A 13,556-nucleotide genomic window follows, 5' to 3' on the forward strand; every position below is an offset into this window, starting at 1 on the left:
CCAATAGATCACTGAGTTACTAGCAATTAATTTTCATGTTAGACCTACCTTTCTTCATTTCATCACGCATGGTCGCTCTCATGAGGAAGCTCTCAGGTCGGTACGCTTGTGTGGGCTGTTTGTTAGAGTGGGCAGAAGAGCCAGGAAAAGGAGGACCAGGCTGGACTGCAGCCCAACAAGGGAGTTTAAGAATGAGCACAATTCGATGATAGGGTGAGGTGGGATAGAAATGAAAAACACAAATATTAAAATGGTAAACATCAAAATAACATAATACAATAGCCTTGTAGTTTTAGACACATGACAAATTGACGTATCTGTAATATGTTCCAGAACAAGGGGTCACAGTTTAAAGATAAGGGGGAAATCTTTTAGGACCGAGATGAGGAAAATATTTTTCACACAGAAAGTGGTGAATCTCTGGAATTCTCTGCCACAGAAGGTAATTGAGGCCAGTTCATTGGCTATATTTAAGAGGGAGTTAGATGTAGCCCTTGTGGCTAAAGGGATCAGGGGGTATGGAGAGAAGGCAGGTACAGGATACTGTTGGATGATCAGATTGAATGGCGGAACAGGCTCGATGGGCCGAATGGCCTACTCCTGCACCTATTTTCTATGTCTATATTGGTTTAAAAGCAATGACCTTTTAAACATAGAAACATAGAAATTAGGTGCAGGAGTAGGCCATTCGGCCCTTCGAGCCTGCACCACCATTCAATATGATCATGGCTGATCATCCAACTCAATATCCCATACCTGCCTTCTCTCCATACCCTCTGATCCCCTTAGCCACAAGGGCCACATCTAACTCCCTCTTAAATATAGCCAATGAACTGGCCTCAACTACCCTCTGTGGCAGAGAGTTCCAGAGATTCACCACTCTCTGTGTGAAAAAAGTTCTTCTCATCTCGGTTTTAAAGGATTTCCCCCCTTATCCTCAAGCTGTGACCCCTTGTCCTGGACTTCCCCAATATCGGGAATAAAGGGAATAAAGTTGTTTTTCAACTGCACACCAAAATCCTTTACTTGCTGCATACAACATGTTAATTTTCCCAAACCTGCTGTGCATTTCTAGCAGTTTTCAGTACTGATTTTTTATATCCAGCATTACCACGTTTTATTTCTTTTACCGAAGGATTGTTTTGTGAAAATGGTTATATATACCCAGATTTTTTTGCGGCTTCTAGTCAATTGGCACATACAGTTCCCTACATAATGTTTGGGAAATGACCCATCATTTATTTATTTGTCTCTGTACTCCATAATTTGAGATTTATAATAGAAAGAAAATAACATGTGGTTTAAATGCACATTGTCAGATTTTAATAAAGGCCATTTTTCTACATTTTGGTTTCACCAAGTAGAAATTACAGCAGTGGTTATACATAGTCCGCCCATTTCAGGGCACCATAATGTTTGGGACACAGCAATGTCATGGAAATGATTTTGTTGCATATCCTTTGTATGCAATGACTGCTTCATGGATTCATGGACATCACCGTTGCTGGGTGTCTTCTCTGGTGATGCTCTGCCAGGTCTGTATTGGTGCCATCTTTAGCTTATGCTTGTTTTGGGGGCTAGTCCTCTTCAGTTTTCTCTTCAGCATATAAAAGGCATGCTCAATTGGGTTCAGATTAGGTGATTGACTTGGCCACTCAAGAATTTACCATTTTTTAGCTTTGAAAAACTCATTTGTTGCTTCAGCAGTAAATGGGATCATTGTTTGGGATAATTGTTTTGCTGTAGAATGAACCGCCGGCCAATGAGTTTTGAGGCATTTGTTTGAACTTGAGCAGATAGGATGTGTCTACACACTTCAGAATTCATTATGCTTCTACCATCAGTAGTTGTATCATCAATGAAGATAAGTGAACCAATACCTTCAGCAGCCATACATGCCCAGGCCATAACATCCCCATCACCGTGTTTCACAGATGAGGTGGTATACTTTGAATCTTGGGCAGTTCCTTCTCTCCTCCATACTTTGCTCTTGCCATCATATGTTAATCTTCGTCTCATCTGTCAACAAGACCTTTTTCCAGAACTGTGGTTACTCTTTTAAGTACTTCTTGGCAAAATGTAACCTGGCCATCCTATTTTTGCGGTTAATCAGTGGTTTACATCTTGCAGTGTAGCCTCTGTATTTCTGTTCATGAAGTGTTCTGCACAGTGGTCATTGACAAATCCTCACCTGAAGATCGTTTCTGATCTATTGGACAGGTGTTTGGGGATTTTTCTTTATTATAGTGAGAATTCTTCTGTCATCAGCTGTGGAGATCTTCCTTGACCTGCCAAACCCAGACTTAGTAAGCTCACCAGTGCTCTCTTTCTTCTTAATGATGTTCCAAACAGTTGATTTTGGTAAGCCTAAGTTTTGGCTGATATCTCTAACACTTTTATTCTTGTTTCTCAGTCTCAAAATGACGTCTTTGACTTTCATTGGCACAACTTTGGTTGATAAGCAGCAATAAAAGTTTCCAAAGGTGATGGAAAGACTGGAAGAAAGACTAGGTGCTGAGAACTCTCTTATACCTGCATTAAGGAGGCATTTAAACACACCTGAACAATTACAAACATCTGTGAAGCCACGTGTGCCAAACATTATGGTGCCCTGAAATGGGGGCATTATGTATAAACACAGCTGTAATTTCTACATGGTGAAACCAAAATGTGTAAAAATACCCTTTAATAAAATCTGCCAATGTGCACTTTAGCCACGTATTTTTTTCTATTACAAATCTCAAATTGTGGAATACAGAGACTAATAAATAAATGATGGGTCTTTGTCCAAAACATCATGGAGGGCACTGTAGGCACAGAAGTATATGACTTATGTTGCCCTGGGATTGCTGTAATTGTGTTTCAAAAGTTCAAAGACCTCTTCACCAAGTAGCTTTTTTCCACTGGTAAATCAGAAGTATCGGTAGGCTACCCAACTGAGGACAGGAAGTGTAATAGTTTGAACCTAACAGCACTGACAGAATGAATGGCACTTGCCATGTACCAGATTGATACAATTTCCCTTTAAGTCCAAATGATATTGAGACAAATTAAATTATACCAATATAGATCCAAATGCCACAAGTGAATTAAATGCAGAATGAGGTCAGTATCACCCAGACTTTTTTACCCCAAAAATCTGATTCTTTTTGCAGGCTTGAGCCCACCACCAATCTATCAAGAAATGTGAAGCCACATGTTATGATACCTCCAAAAATCATAGATTTGTTAATAGATTATTGAAGGGGGTTCCATTTACGAACAAGTTGTCATTATCAGACCTAATGCACATTTTAAAAGATTTGCCTTGCCTTCTTGTTAATCTGGTGGATAGATAATACTGAATCTTTATCCTTTACTCAAATGCTTATTTTCAATCAATATGGATTAAAAACAAGTAAACATTTTACTTGAGATCAAATGAAGAAAACACAAAATACACTTTTTTATTGTGCATATAGACAGGAGTGCTGCAATGTTTTCTGCTGTAGGTTTTCTCTTACCCATTGGTATAGGTGACTGGGCAGTAGAGGCACTTGGTGACACGGGTGTTTTGTCTTCATTCTATGAGGAAAAAGTCAAGGTTTAAAATGTGACAAATAACGAGAGACGACAAATAAAAATGTGAATCTCATTTCTGTACCAAAATAGCAGAGCATGGACAATTAGCCTCTCTGTAATACACATTGCTTCCTCTTCAACATCAAACATGGTCAATATTTTGATATTCTTTCAAAGCAAAGCAGCGAATAAGTGCAAACGGAACTGAGATTAGTTCAATCAATAATAATATTTGGTTAAATATAATAGTTAATTAAAGTTAAAAAAACCCCAATGCCTTTGTGCTTTGCATGTTACAGTCAGCAAAGGTTTGGTAATATAGGTCAATTAGCCTGCTGAGGGCTTGAACAGAATTCATCAACATAATTTACGTCCCTCTCAATCAATGTTAATTCTATAAATACAAACTAACTGAAAGCGTAACATAATTCAATTGTTATCAGTAAATTGCTGAAACTCCACCACATAGTAAAATGTATTTATATCATTGCACTTCATCTTTTTAAACAAAATGTCCCTTGTAGGTAGTAGTAATCCATTTGTACCAGTCAAAAGCAAGGAAGGAGATAGAATTGGCTGAAGCTTTGCGATCCACTTATTTCAGTTGGGAAACAGAGTGGTGATTGCGGACATATTAGGCCTCACTTAAAGTATCTTACAGATAAGGATCGCCGTGTCAGTATGCAAGGAAGGACCTTGATCTCAGTCGAGCTATGAAAGGTCAACAAATTTCTTCAGAAATTACAATACAGCTGATCTTGGAAAACAGAAATATAAAGCAACTAAAATTAAGACCTCAAATGTAGCAACCTCCAAAGGCAAGTCTGACCCTACCCACAATAAAATTTAAAAAAACACCTGAAAATGCAAATACCAACAACGTTTAAACCTTGTGGCAAAAATAGTGCACATATTATGTAGGAGGGTATTAAGACAAATAGAATCGCATTTATCCCAGCAGGTTCAAATAACTTCAAGATTTTCTTGAATGGATTTGATGCACCAACTTGGTTTATGATAATAAGTAATTCAACACAGCTGCACTATATTTGAAAATCAAGTTTTATACACTATCCATTAAGATACCTAAAAAGGAATGAAAACTGCAGGAAAAGCAAGGATTCTTATATGTCTGATGCTGATTTGATGAGAAAAGATCCGCAAGACTAACTGACATAAAGCTAAGTTAAGACAAAATTTGATTGGTAGCAATGATGAATGGAATAGTCTTAAAAGTATTTACAATTTCTAAAACTAGGCTAAGATTTGAAAATATCTCAAAAGGAATCATTAATTGTGGTTTCCATCATCTGGTAATTTCTAAAGATAATATAAACGGCATTTCTGTGCTGTATGTTTCTATGGCTCTTTGAGAAACAATGTTCACACAGCAAATTTCAATTTCAAAGGTCTTATGGGCCTGTCCCACTTAGGTGATTTTTCAGCGGACTGCCGGCAAATGGCAAGTTTCTGGCAGTCGCCTGAAAAACCGGCAGCTGGAATGGCGACTGTCAGAGTGGAACACACACACGAACGAACACACACACACACACACACACATCGCTTCCTTCACCAGCCCATTATGCAGGCAGGGAACAGGCCAAGTGCTGCCTAAAAAGCTCAACAGCAAAGCCAAGGTGAAACAATCACACACTGCAATGAACAGGAAGGTTGGCACTGCAAAAAGATGGCTAAAGCACAGTGTACGGTAAGTCCTTTAAAAGAGGGGGGAGAAGGAGTGGAAACAACTTTTAAGAAGCCAGAGATACACGGCTGTGAAGCTCCGCGGACATTTAACATTAGCGGTTGGTTATCCTTGGTTCTGAAAACTACTGCTTACCTTTTTTCCCCCAATGAGCCAATGAAATTCACCGGTCAGCATTGGCTACAATCTACGAGAACCTTTGACCTCCTGGCAACCCATTAGGTAGGACTTCTTGGCGACCCACCTACGGCTCGAGAATTTTCGATACTCTCCATGGCGGCTTCATTCTAGTCACCGCTAATTTTTCAACACGTTGAAAAATTCACGACGACCATAATGAGGCCGTGACTAGTTCTCAGAATGCGGGAATTCCTCACGACCATGAAGGCGACTCCCCGGCAACCACCCGCAAACATGTGGCGGCTGCATAGTCTCCTGCAGTCGCCTAAGTGGGACAGGCCCATTAGGCAGAAGAGCAGATTGAAGTTCTGCAGTTTTGTAATTTATACAAAATCAAGTACCACTATGGACGTATTGTTTTGAGCTTTTCTGCATAAGCAGAACAGAAATACAATCAACATGCTAATTAATATATATAAATCTTCAATCCCAAATGAAGAAATATATTGGACAGCTGTTTCCTAGATTTAAGGCACACAAGCATTAGTTTGCATCATTTATTCACTTAAACAACAACCCTTCTATGGATATGTTTAAATTGAATAAATATAGTGAATATATGAATATAATTTAAGACAAAAGTCACGTGCAAAGTATTCACACTCATGGCGACTTACAAGTATATTACAAACAGCATCGACAAAAATGGCTCACCAGATAATTCAAACTGAATACATGAGCTTATTGGTTATCTGGGTAACTACACTGGACACATTCGGGCAGCTCGATTTCATCATGGATAAAGCATCAAGGAATATTGCAGCAAACATGCCGGAGGTTCACGTGAACAATGGCAACATGAAGCTCATGAGTGACGCATGCAGTGACAGTATCTACCCATCAATCTGCTAACCAATTTCTGCCTGATTATAGCACAGAACGTTCAATAACTTTAAAAGAGGAAACCAGCTGTGAGAATGCTATTAATATATATATATATATTTTGTTTTAAAGCATATAATGTATTTTTAAATGTTTTAAATGTTTTTACTTTTTCCGATGTATTTAACAATTTCTGAAATCAGAATTTTTTTTTTTTAAAGTTACCGTAATCTTTAAATGGTTTTGTGAAGCTTTTGAATTGTTTCTCAAGGTCAGCAGTGTTTAGGTTTACTTGAGCAGTTGGAGCTGTGTCTGCTTTTCATTCATAGGTTTTCTTTAAAATTTCAAAATATACTTTATTCGAGAAATAAATATATCCAATACATGATCCTTACAAGACTCCACCCAACATTCTCAGAGGCTATACATACATTCAATACTGTTTACACAAATTTATCCCCCACCCTTGCCCCTCATGTGGCCCACTGGTGTGGAATCCCTTCCCTTAGTTTTGAGGGGTGTCTCCACCAAACCTTCCCCCCCATGTCCAACAGTAGGAGGACCCTAGACTGTGGTCCTCCCCCATCGAGCCTTGACATTGGCTGCACCAAGCTTCAATGCGTTCTTCAGCATGTACACCTGCAGTCTGCAGCGGGCCAGTCGGCAACATTCCCTGACGGACATCTCTCTCCGCTGGGAGGTCAACAAAGCTCGAGCAGACCAAAGAGCGTCTTTCACCAAGTTGATGACCTTCCAGCAGCACTCGATGGCACCATAATTCACTCTGCCATATAGATTTCTGAAACCCGATTAAAACAGAAATCACTTTTTTTGCATTGCTCACATTATTTTCTTTCTTCTATCAACCATAGTTGTGAAGTTTTGATCCTCACCTAGGTGTTATTATCAGGAATGTAATTTAAACTTAGTGGCAATCCTGAAACAACATTATCATTGTCCTGGTTTCATAATGTTATTAATGTCAATATCTTTATGAAATTTTCAATTCAGGAAAGTGGGCAAAGTCTCGGGAACACTTCCCATCCTAGATCCTTAACCTTCACTTCATACTTTCCCTTTTCCCACCTGAATCAATTATCGAGACAAAGTTATGAAGCACTAAACTTGATGAGTCTCTATACTTGTGTTGCGAGGAATTTATTATGACAACTTTTCTACTACTAGACAGCATTCCTGAGAAAAAATAATTAACTTTTGGAGCAGATGGCACAGGCGGCAGAAATAACCTAAATCACTATCAAAGTTGAGTTTTGAACATCAGAATTTATCCTCTTCCAAAGATAAATTTGAAATTTAACTTCAATGAAGTTTGCTCATTTTTAAATTACTAATATAGCTTTAAGAATATTTTGAAATCATTAAGACTGTTGTAGTATACTGAAAACCTTTAAACATTAGCACCCATTCTTTAAGCATGCATATAAAAACAATTGCTGGTAACTCAAGAGATTATCAGGAGGTCTCTTGTAACTAAACAAAACAGACACTTTACAATATCATACTTTGACTCTTCGATAAAATAAATAAGAAAGCTGCATGGATATATATCTTTGCACACCAAATCCACAGCAGAACAAGATATTCAGTTCTACATCTAAATCAATTGAAGATCCGTTTTTGGGGTGAATAATTCAGCCTAAATTCATTTCAGAGAATAATGGCTATCTTTGAATTCTCCCTGTGAAAAAAACCCAAATATAACAAGTTTATTTTTAGTCGTAGTGGCAACAATTGGCCTTTTTCCATTATTTTTACGCATTTGTTTGTGCACAACTTACACAGGACACCGAGATGGTAGCTATGCCCCTTCATACCAGTTAAGTAATTCAAATATTTCACTTCAGTTGAGATTGGGTCTTGTATCCATGTGGATTTGACAAGGCAACAAAACCTTTTCTCTGCATAATAAAACTGCAGATATTTTCTACAGATTAATACCTACTCCCTGGTCTAAGGAATGTCATCATTACATTTATGATCTGTTGAAAGAGGAGCTTCACGTACCGTTGAGGTCTCAGCATGAAGAGTTTTTCTATGTTAGCAACAGAGTCAGGGAATGAGAGAGAGTGAGAGTGAGAGAGAGAAAGAAAACAAGAGACAGATGAGAGGATAGCTTTTAGTACTTTTAGTACTTGGGATGGAATAATTGTTTAACAACAATGTAAAGATAAGTTAAGAGGCAATTAAGTCAGGATACATATTGCAAAGAAAGATCTGATGTACTATTCAATATTTTGAAATAAAGTTTCTCTTGCTAATACAAACAAATTTAATTGTCAGGTAAGGGGATGGTGACAGGATTAATCCCTGATAAAATAAATGTCTAACACTATTTCTACTTCTACATTTCAATTTGCACCCAATACAACACACACTGCCGAATGTAATTCTGCATTTCGCAGTAATGACACAACACATTTCCTTATAAAACAAAAATGATAATTAAAGGAAAATAATCTATAATTAGCAAGAAATCTGTTCAAAGAAAAGGATTAAAAATTCTATATTAAAGAATATGAACATTATGTCAAACATCACATGTGTGGACACATTAAACTTCTGATCCAGAACCAGACATTTTATTGGTCACCAAGATAGAGAATCTTAAAACATTTAGAACTTCAGGAAATATTTTCAAAATTCAACGATTTATAATTTCTGCTAAAATAATGAAATTATTTAAATTTACAAATCAACTACATTGGGTAATGTAGAAATAAAAGATAGTTTTCTATCTCATGTCAGTTTTCACATGCAAATTGAGTTGGGTTTTTCACCAGCCCACTGAACAAGCTAACCAATTAAAATCTTCACATTTTGTGTAAATTCACTACATTATTTGGATTGGTATTTTTCTAAATGTTGGAAGTTGTGTAATCATTTCATCCTTTCCTTATTTGCATTTCTCTCCAAGTTCATCAAAAAGAACATTTGGCAGACAGTATCATCTTCCTTTAACTTAATTATGTTCTGTTCATCTTTTTTTTTAAAGTTTGTAAAGTTTGGTCTGGTGAACGAAGTCACCACTTCATGCAAAGAATGAAAAACAAAACTAAAATTTCTACAAAGCCACAAACTCCACACAAGCTGCGCAGTCACCTTGCTGTGAGAGCCAGGCCTCCGTTTAATGGTATTGGTGTTATTGTCAATCTCAAAGAAGAAGTGTGGTTCAAAGCCATTCTGTTACAGAGAGAAGCAGAGGAGAAAGCTTTAGGCATGATAGTCCAACAGTTACTTAAAAAAGTCAGCAAGGGTCAGCTTTGGGGATAGATGCCGAATACATTCTGGTTTAAAACAATGTTTTTCCTGCTGAAGCTTGGTCCGTGATTAACAGACAACGACATGACAGTGCAAATAAAATGCTATCATGGGTCAGAATCAAAATAAACATCAATTGATCTTTTTTCCTAGCTTTTAAGAAAATGGAAGTAAAAAAAAATCTACCAAAATTGCCTCATGCTAGTGAATTGATAATCATTGTTAATCCTGGAGAAAATCATTTAATATTATTGGTTAATAAAGTTAATAAGAAGGAATTAAATGCATTATTGACTTAACTACAATACTACTATAAGATGAACAACTTATTTATATAAATCTTACAACCAGGACAAACTGTAATGGACAGCCTTAGAATGAATTCAACTGCAAACCATGTATTGATCAAAAGATTTTGAGCAAAGGTAATACCACAACCATCTAGAATTCCAAAACGTTAAAAAATGCATGTTTTTGAAACAAAATGTACATGAATGGAAGTAAATAGTTTTTCCATATGTGGATGCCTCAGTGTGCGCTTGTAATCCTGAAATAAATTTTGGTTACATTAAAAAAAAATGTTTTAAGTAGTTAAGAACAATCAAAAAAAGAGCCGATTAATATGTTAGCAGCAGTGGTACATGACGTCTATCCCAAGGTCCCTTCATAACAGAGAAACAAAATCTCTTCTGTTCTACTCCTCATCACGGATTTCAATGTCACATTAATTACAGTAAACATCCATTGCTTTACCCAAGAACCATCCATATATTTTTGCAATAGAATGTCACAGTTATGGGGAAAGAGAGCTTAGGCTGATCTATTTTCCTTGGAGCCATTGCCTGAGAGGATACTGGACTCCCACAACATGTAATAAATATCTGCACTTCACCATGGTATGAAAGACCACAGAGCAAATGAGATCTATAGATGACTGGCAGTGGGCTGGTTGCTGTGCTGTACAACTCTGAGATATGGTAATAGCAAGCATTTCAAAACATGCAGCTACTTATCTAATGCTTCACAAAAAGGAAAGTAAATTATTTGTACAGAAGGTTGTCAACAATCAGTTAAGTCAGAAGTGACAACAGGAGGTACAGGCACAACTGATGGTGGTAGGGACAAATAATTTATCATTATGGGTCGGGCAGCTTTTGATAAAGATAAATTTGATCAATCATGAGCACATGTGGCCTGCTCTTCTACACATTCAGTGCAAAACCTCACCTTAATTTGAAATAATGCAAATATCCCATCCCATTTACAGCTACTGACTTTCCTAGTACATTTTGCAAAGCCACTACCTTCTGTGGTAGAGAATTTCACAGATTCACGACTCTCTGGGTGAAAAAATGTTTCCATTTCTCAGTCGTAAATGGCATACCCCATCTTCTTAAACTGTAAACCTGATTCTGGACTCCCCCAACATCTGGAACATTTTTCGCAGTCACGGTGGCGCAGGGGGAGAGTTGCTGCCTTACAGCAAAATGAATCGCCGCAAACCCAGGTTCGATCCCCACTACGGGCGCTGTCTGTACGGAGTTTATACATTCTCCCCGTGACCTGCGTGGGTTTTCTCCGAGATCTTCGGTTTCCCCCCACATTCCAAAGACGTACAGGTTTGTAAGTTAATTGGCTTGATTAATTGACTTGATAAATGTAAAAATTGTCCAGTATAAAATTGTCCAACTTACCGTATAGTCCCTGGTGGACTCTTCGGAAGGTACAAGGTACAAGGTGCACCTAGCCTGTCCAATCTTTTAAGAATTTTATATGTTTCTGTAAGATCCCCTCTCATGCTTCTCAATTCCAGTGAATACAAGCCTAGTCAACCCATTCTTTCATCATATGTCAGTTCCCCTATCCCGGCAATTAACCTACGAACCTACGCTGCACTCCCTCAATAGCAATAATGTCCTTCCTCAAATTAGAATACCAAAATTGAACACAATACTCCAGGTGCAGTCTCACCAGGGCCCTGTACAACTGCAGAAGGACCTCCTTGCTCCGAAACACAAATCCTCTCGCAATGAAGGCCAACATGCCATTAGCTTTCTATACTGCCTGCTGTACCTGCATGCTCAGCTTGCTTTGAGCAGAAGGCCGATGGAATGACATCAGCTGTTTTGACAGGTTTGGGTGCACCTGCACCCATAGTCAGTGTCAAGGACGTCAGATTGGCCTTTGTGCAAGTGAGCATGCAAAAACCAATGGCCTCAGATCAAATCCAGGCCAGGTCCTCAGGACCTGCACAGACCCACTGGCAGGAATGTTCAGACATCTATAAACATTTGCTTCTCCATTCTGAGATACCCACCAGCAATAAAAAGACAATTATCGCCCGTGCCAAAAAAAACAAGGTATCGTCCTTAATGGCTACTGTCCAGTGGCTATGACATCCATCATCATGAAGTGCTTTGAGAGGCTTGTCAAATTAGCTCCAGCCTTCCAGACAGCCTTGACTTTCTGACCCATAGACCAGTGAGGATAGATGACAAAACATCCTGCACAATATTCTCAACACCAATGCCCCACAAGGATGTGTTCTCAACCTCTTAATATCTCCCTGTTGGCCTCCTCCTGCACCCATTTTCTATGTTTTTATATTTCTAAGAGTCTGAAAAAAGTGAGTCTTTGGCTCAAGAATCTTCAGCGAGGAGGCTGAGGAAAGGAGGCTACACTGGATTGAAATTTGTGATTTTTGTCATCTGAAGAAATGGCAGGCATGTTGGTGCAGTGTGCTTCTTGCAAGATGTGGGAAGTCAGGGACACAGCTGGCGCTTCTGTAGACACCTGCCGAAATTGTGTCCAGGTGCAGCTCCTGAATGAACGTGTTGAGGAACTGGAGAAGCAGCTGGATGACCTCCGGGCCATCCGGGAGAACGAGATTTTCGTGGATAGGACCTACAGTGAAGTTGTCACGCCAAGGATACAGGAAGATCAAAGGTGTGTGTCTGGGAGAAAGGTGAATAACCGTGGAGTGCAGGAGACCCCAGTGGGTGTGCCAAATGAAAACAAGTACACCCTTTTGGGAGCTGTCGGGGCAGCCGACACTTCCAGTCCAAGCGGCGGACAGGTCGGTGGCTCCAATTCTAGTGATAACACTCGACTGGCGAGACTGACGTCGGGCAGAGCTATAGTGGTGGGTGACTCCATTGTCTGAGGTGTGGACAGGAGATTCTGTGGTGGCAGGTGAGACTTGAGGTTGCCTCCCTGGTGCCAGGGTTTAAGATATCACAAACCGAGTTCAGAACATCCTCGAGAGTGAAGGTGAACATCCGGAAGTAGTTGTGCACGTGGGCACAAACGACGTCGGGAAGAGGAAGGAGGTTCTGCAAAGCAAGTTTAGAGAGTCACTGAGGTCGACGTCAGGAAATCCTTCAGAGAGGTGAACCCTCGGAAAGCACCTGGACCTGATGGCATACCCGGTCGTGTTCTAAAAACACGTGTTCTCGAGTTTTTATGGCCATTTTCAACCTCTCATTTCTGAGGTCTGAGGTTCCCACCTGCTTTAAAAGGGCATCAATTATACCGGAGCCCAAGAAGAGTAAGGTGACGTGCCTCAATGACTATCGACCAGTGGCACTAACGTCGGTGGTGATGAAGTGCTTTGAGAGGTTGATCATGGCCCAAATCAACTCCTACCTCGACAACAACCTGGACCCACTGCAGTTCGCTTACCGCCACAACAGATCAACGGTGGATGCGATCTAGCTGGCTATCCACTCCACTCTGGACCACTTGGACAACAAAAATTCATATGTCAGGCTGTTATTCATTGACTGCAGCTCGGCATTTAACACAATCATTCCCTCCAAGCTGGTTACCAAACTCTCAGAACTGGGTCTCTGCGCATCCCTCTGCAATTGGATCCTCGACTTCCTCCTTTACAAACCACAGCCTGTCCGTTTGGTGGAAATATGTCAGCCTCGATAACAATCAGCAAGGGAGCACCTCAAGGCTGCGTGCTCAGCCCCCTGCTGTACTCACTCTATACTCATGACTGCGT

The 13,556-nt window shown here is 39.5% G+C and overlaps 1 protein-coding gene across 9 annotated transcripts in view; it reads right to left on the reverse strand.

Annotated features, from left to right (window-relative positions):
• Nucleotides 1–13,556, reverse strand: part of lrch3 (leucine-rich repeats and calponin homology (CH) domain containing 3) — a 124,716-nt gene that overhangs the window by 25,508 nt on the left and 85,652 nt on the right. For 5 of the 9 annotated variants that reach the window (XM_055645438.1, XM_055645434.1, XM_055645435.1 and 2 more), the window contains exons 14-16: nucleotides 9,389–9,469; nucleotides 3,504–3,564; nucleotides 49–165 (exon numbers count right to left, since the gene is read on the reverse strand). In XM_055645438.1, the coding sequence (XP_055501413.1) occupies nucleotides 49–165; nucleotides 3,504–3,564; nucleotides 9,389–9,469 (259 nt within the window). The remainder of the gene's footprint in view (nucleotides 1–48; nucleotides 166–3,503; nucleotides 3,565–9,388; nucleotides 9,470–13,556) is intronic. The other 4 variants (XM_055645436.1, XM_055645440.1, XM_055645437.1 and 1 more) reach the window with 1 other exon arrangement.

Source organism: Leucoraja erinacea, chromosome 14 (assembly GCF_028641065.1).
Source record: "Leucoraja erinacea ecotype New England chromosome 14, Leri_hhj_1, whole genome shotgun sequence".
NCBI lineage: Eukaryota > Metazoa > Chordata > Chondrichthyes > Rajiformes > Rajidae > Leucoraja > Leucoraja erinaceus.